Below are 6,111 nucleotides of genomic sequence, written 5' to 3'. Positions count from 1 at the left end.
CTCAGATTTTTAGACGTTGCAGGGAAAAGATCTTTATTCCAATAAGTTGCCATCATTCATTTCACATCTGAACTATATATAATATATATGAAGATGGATTTGTGTTCGTCTGAATGTTCTAAACTGTATTTCAACTTCTGACATGATTATTTCCATTTTGCATATCTCTGTGGAAGCACAATCTTTCAGTTCGCACATGTTCCTCCATAGAGTGTACTCTACATCTCCTATTTCTGTCCTTAACCTCCCACACAGACCCCGGCCATATGCTCCCTCTTTCTGTGTCCCTCCCTATCTCACCCTCTGTCAGCACCAAGCTTAATGAGGTGCATGGATGTAGGGGTGCGTGTACACGTTTGACCCTGTGCTAAACTGCAGCATGCCGCCCTGTGAACCCTGTGGGTGTGAAGCACAGTCCTCCCTCTGCTCACCCACACCCATGTCCCCCAGCTTCTATGCGAAGCCCCAAGAGAGATTTGAACCTGCCTCTCTTCCACAAGCTCCCATACGCATACGTTAAATCTCACACACACACACAAGGTGAGAATCTTGGATGGGACAAATATAGCTTGGTAATCTAGTTGGATGGGGCTCAAGTGGTGCTTTTAGGGCTCCAGAGGGACCTCCAGCAATCCCGAAAAGAGGCACGTGTGAGGGAATGAAGACAGGAAAACAATTCAATTGAAAAACAAATATAATTTTTGTTTTAATCTTACTGTCTAATTAAAATGATTTGAATGTGTTTCTTCAGATCTGCTGAGTGTGCCACATATTCTGGTCATGCATTACACCAAACACAGCATTTATTTCATCATCTACTGTACATCAGCATGAAATACAGAAAGAGTTCAGCCTGGTTTGTCCAACCAGTTGCACAATTCATTCTTTCTTTGTTGAGCCTCATCCGTTTGCTGCTTGTTGTTTCTTCTTCATTACTGGTTTCAATTTGCATGATTGAATTAGACATTTGCCAGGTATATACATTCGATTTAATTTGCTCGACATGTTCTGAGAAATTAGATCTTAATTTCACGTTCGAGCATTTTGACAATGATGCGGGCTGCCCTGACATCGTTTTTCTTTGTAAATGTACAATTAGATAAGGATTTACAAAAAAAAAAAAAATCATGTTTTGTCACACTCGCAATTTTAACTTCAGACAAGTTGAACAATTAGTGACCTGATTGTACTTGTCGTAAACTAAAAAACCAACTAGAGAGTCATGTATAAAATGTTATTGTTGTACAGGTGAACTTCCTTTACACTAATTGCAGAGCTGGCAGGCACTTCTTATTCTCTGTTCGGATGACACGTTTCTCCTCCAACATGAGAGCCCGCTAATTGGGAGCTGCTCTCATAGATATGGTCAGTGTTCATGGCAGCACATATCAGGCCTTCAGGGTTGTGAAGGTGTTGCTACTCGCTAATTTATTTTCTGTCCAAGGCTGGCACATGTATGATCACAAGTCTAAACGCTCCAAGTTAAAGTAGCGCCGTCTGGTCTGCCTTTTAAGCCTCAGTTGTTGTGTATTTTGATTAAGTGAAATGTTGGCCTTGTGCAACAAGTCTGACTAACAACTCTAAACGTGCCGATTTCTGTTGCGTATTTTATATTTTTTTCAGAAAAGTTTTTTTTTTAAGTGTAAGTGAAATGTACGACTCCTCTTTATATATATATGTTTAAGATTGACATGTTGTTTGTTCAGAGACACAAACAAAAGGAATTTACTCTCACAACGTAATTTCATGACCTGATTCTCTTAATGTTAACTATCATAAAAAAAATGTGAAAGACGAGCTGCGGTATCCAACGCACTTCTCCCTAAAAACGGTCATAACAGCTTTGAATAATCTCACGCCAGTGAAACTGAGTGATCACATATCGCAGATATTTACAATCACGAAAAGAGCTGAAACGCGGCGTGACCGGTTAATTGATAGGCTTACGGGACATTGAAGTTTTTTTTTTTTAGTTTTTGTTTTCGGAGGGATGGCCTGTAGGCTACTTTACAGCCGCATTGATGCGTCCCAGGGGATTATCGCATCCACTTGTCTTCAAACGGAGAGCATGACTGGATGATATCCAACACCTCCTGTGCGTTTCTGACACAAATCAACCATCTAATCAGCTGGAAGTCAGTCAAAATATCATCAAACCTGTTTTAATTCTGCCTTTAAAACTGCCTGAACAAAAACTGTTACCAAAGAAAAAAACAAACCAAACACAATGTTTGGAGGTTACAGCAAAAATAGATACGTTTTAAATGATCCTCTTGTGTTTTAAGGTTACAATAATTATGTCCACAAGACCCATCTTATGCTGCTTCTCCTATGGGCCTCAGGGGTTTTGCACGACTATTACACGATTAATTTTCGTCTAAATAAATAAATGAAAGATTGCGCCCGCGGCGGATTTATCTTTTTTTTTTCTAACTATATTGTTATTTTTATTCCTAATTGCCATCTGCTGTCGATCATTGCCACAGAAAGCTGAGAAGCTGGGCCACAACATAACGCCTCCCACAGCCTCTTTTTTATTATTATTATTATTATTATTTCATTGCAACAAACACATCACAAAACAGTAACACATTACTTCACGAATATTTCGATCCATAACGAGTTTTTAGGAGTGCGTGTGTGAGTGCGTGAGTGGTGTGTGCACGCGTGCGTATCAGATCAGCAAATGCAGAAAGAAAAAAAGAAGAGCTATTTGATCCAATAACCATTCTGCATTCGGTTAAAGTTACAAAATCAACAGGATTTATGAGCACAGTCGCCAACATTGTGCAGTAATACATGAAGTGCATCGCAGCTGCTCCACTGTGGGAACCAGGGTAAAAAGTTCACATCAATACAAATCCCAAACTTTCATTTCGTTGCATATTGATGGTCACTCTCTGTTTCTCTCTTTTTTTTTTAAAGCATGTGACATTTTGCTCAGCTGACACAAAATGCTTTTCCTTCCAGTGCTTGACTCTCAGCTGGGGTGAAATATACAACAATGCAACATAAACAAACTTTAAATGTGCAGAAATTCACATTAAAGTTCACACTGTTGGGTAATACAATATGTTTTTTTTTCTATAATATATTATTCACATTCAAATGGACGGACTCGTGATGAAAAAATAAATAAATAAATACAATAATGATTTACATTCACCTCATAACAGCACTATTTACTCCAAATACAAATGCATTTAGTTTTGACACTTTCTCCCACAACTTCCTCCATTAAGTTGACAGAAACATCATCAGCTCGTCCAATTACTTTCCCATAATTGTCTGGCTTTGAATACGATCCAAGAAACGTATTCTATGAAGACCATATGTAATTTCTAAAAAGCAAAGATTGCATTTGGCTGCCTTGCATAGCACAACTAACTTTTATTGCTCACAGACTGCTTCTCTGAACTCCAATCATGTCTCAGCGAACTTCCCTGATGCAACGAAACTTCTTTAGTTTCTTATTCTTCGAATGTTTCGGATGGTTGATTTTTATTTCCCCAGAAAATTCATTTAACTTATTTTAATGGGTCTTTTAAACAACAGCGTATCAGCTTTATCTAAAAACGTATCATCACTAACATCTGCTTTGCTGCCATGAACAAAACAGGTAAACACTGCACTGCGACTGCAAAGGATTTGCTTAGAAAATAACCGTTTTCGACTAATCGTATTTACATTTGAATTGTTTGAATAAAAGTAGCACCGTGTCATTAACTATTTGTTTTCTTCAAAGAAATCTCAGGTATCTCAATCTAAAGATGTGCCTTCTTTGAGATCATCTTTACACACACAAAAAAAAGAGGTTGTCTTTTTAAGATATTTTATCCATACAAATTTAGTGGGACGGTAAGTGGTTACAGCGAAGCCTCTTAATCAAAACTGCTATTTTTTCATCTATCAAAAAAGACTTAAAATCACCAAATTAGTTGCTTTAATTGGCATTTATGTGGTGCACCAGCGTGACAGATCCCATGTTGTTCTGTTCGACATCTGTGCGGATAAACTGCTTCTAAAACCTAAATTTTGTCCAGCCGGTTGATTAGTTGTGGAAAGAACCATTAACTTCCCCTTGTGCTTGGAAGGACTGGCTGCGGACATGAAGGTCGTAGGGGAAACGGGCCTCTGGGGAGACCCGGTACATGGAGTTGTGAGCAAGGGCCGTGCGCCCTGGAGCACTGCAGTAGCGCATGCCATAGTGGCTGCTTTTCCCGTAATCAGGCGGCTCGTCGTGTTTTAGGGAGAAAATCCCGTTAAAGTTCATCGGTGGGCTCAGCTGGCTGTCAAAATGTGGACTCCCGCCCTCAGGGGACGGGTTCTCGAAGTAGGGTTCGTAGGCGCTGCTATAGCCGTAGTGTCGGAACGGCTTAGTGCTGGAGTCCAAGTTGCTGCCGCTGTGGCCGGGGGGCGAGTTCATATCTGAGCCAGGGTACGAGTACATGGCTTCATATGGCGATCTGCTAGAAAACATTACCTCCCCGTTGTGGTCTGTGAGAAAATTTCTTGCGTTCAGTTGCAAACAACCGGCCACCAAGTTGGTCGTTGGCTGAGATAATCCTTTGCACAAAGTCTGCACAAATGTGAGGAGGTCCGGTCTCTTCCCTGCGCTAAGAGTCTCTGACAGGGCCCAGATGTAATTTTTAGCCAGTCTGAGCGTCTCAATCTTTGACAGTTTTTGAGTTTTGGAGTAGCATGGCACAACTTTGCGCAGACTCTCCAGTGCAGCGTTCAAGCCGTGCATCCGGCTGCGCTCTCGGGCGTTGGCTTCGTTGCGCCGTAGTTTGGCCCTGTCCACCTGCTCCTTGCCCGGTTTCTTTTTCCGGGGGCCTCGCTTTTTAGGAAGCCCGTCCTCATCCTGATCGTCCTCTCTGTCGTCCTCATCCCTGTCGGAGACGTCGTCCTCGGCCTCCCTCATGTCTGGGTTGGACCTTTCTTGGTTGTGTTTTCGCTCCTGCTCCAGGCTCTCAGGTAAGCTGTCACGGGGATAATTGGCACCAAACCGCGGTTCACACATCATACGAGGTTCCTCGAATGGCAGCGTCAACATATTTACTGTGGAATAAAAGTGAATATACAAAATATAAGGGCAAAATACTGTCCCACGTCTTTTGAAGGTTGTCAGTTAATTACCGAGTGAACGAGTCCTCCCAAGAGGAAGAGTAACAAATTGTCAAGCAGGGCCAATGTCACAGCTTGCTACCTTTTTAAAAAGCACTCAATTTCATTGTTTTGCACTTGTGAGGAATAACTATGTTCAAAACCTTTTGTTACATCAAATTTGCGGATTCTACATTATAAAGTCTCTTCAGGCAACTATTTTGAATAAAAAAAATTAAAAAAAAATCATTGAACACACATTCTAATAATCGGTCGAGCTCCCATTAAAAGGCCCATAATATACAACAAAAACATAAGCGAAATAATACCAACCTCTGGTCAGCGTGCACCTCGCATGGCCCCAAATATCTCCTCTGAATCTCTGCTGCCGCTTCTTCTCTTGCAGACCACAATTTTACGAGACAGAACTCAAACCTGCGCAGCCTCTTTTCTCCGCCTCGCCGAGATCTGCTCTCCCCTTCCCTCTCTCTTTGAGGAATGACACTCGTGCCAACCACGGGTACCCATGCCATCTGCCGCTGACGTCTTGTGGCAGCCGAGACCACGTGTTCAGTGTCCCATGGGACCTCGATTGCGTACCGATCATCTGGCAGCTCCGGTAATGGGCACCGGGAGGCCTGCGTTTACCGTCAGAAACACAGACCAGAGAGGGATAACAACTAATACCTGCATTTCCCAGTGTACAAAAGATAAATTAATGTGCTTTTGAGTGGGGAAAAAAGGAGGGATGCACAGAAATCTGCAGACATTCTCAATACATAGATAGATAGATAGATAGATAGATAGATTCTTACACATGCAGTTATCTTATTGGATAAAAGACTTAGCCAATTAGACAAAGACTTAGACAATTTTTTTTAAGAGTCAATCCAATTTTCATTTCAAAAGTATGTTACTCTTATATTATACTATAATATGTTTATATTATATTATTATATTATATATACTATATGTGCTATGTGCTATATTATACTGATGAAGCCA

General features: G+C 41.1%; 1 protein-coding gene across 1 annotated transcript; it reads right to left on the bottom strand.

Annotated features, from left to right (window-relative positions):
• Nucleotides 1–676: 676 nt before the first annotated feature.
• On the bottom strand, nt 677–5,584 carry neurod6b (neuronal differentiation 6b). The gene is made up of 2 exons (XM_075482247.1): nt 5,440–5,584; nt 677–5,061 (listed from the first exon to the last, which is right to left on the bottom strand). The coding sequence occupies exon 2, from the start codon at nt 5,054–5,056 to the stop codon at nt 4,052–4,054; it is 1,005 nt and encodes a 334-aa protein (XP_075338362.1). The 5' UTR covers nt 5,057–5,061; nt 5,440–5,584; the 3' UTR covers nt 677–4,051.
• Between the last annotated feature and the right edge of the window lie 527 nt (nt 5,585–6,111).

This window comes from Odontesthes bonariensis, chromosome 14 (genome assembly GCF_027942865.1).
Source record: "Odontesthes bonariensis isolate fOdoBon6 chromosome 14, fOdoBon6.hap1, whole genome shotgun sequence".
NCBI lineage: Eukaryota > Metazoa > Chordata > Actinopteri > Atheriniformes > Atherinopsidae > Odontesthes > Odontesthes bonariensis.
Note: the sequence above shows the minus strand (reverse complement) of the source record. Positions and strands in the feature narration are given on the sequence as shown.

What these genes read in the sequence shown, in the direction of transcription:
- neurod6b (XM_075482247.1), bottom strand. Translation starts at nt 5,056, where the DNA reads ATGTTGACGCTGCCATTCGAGGAACCTCGTATGATGTGTGAACCGCGG.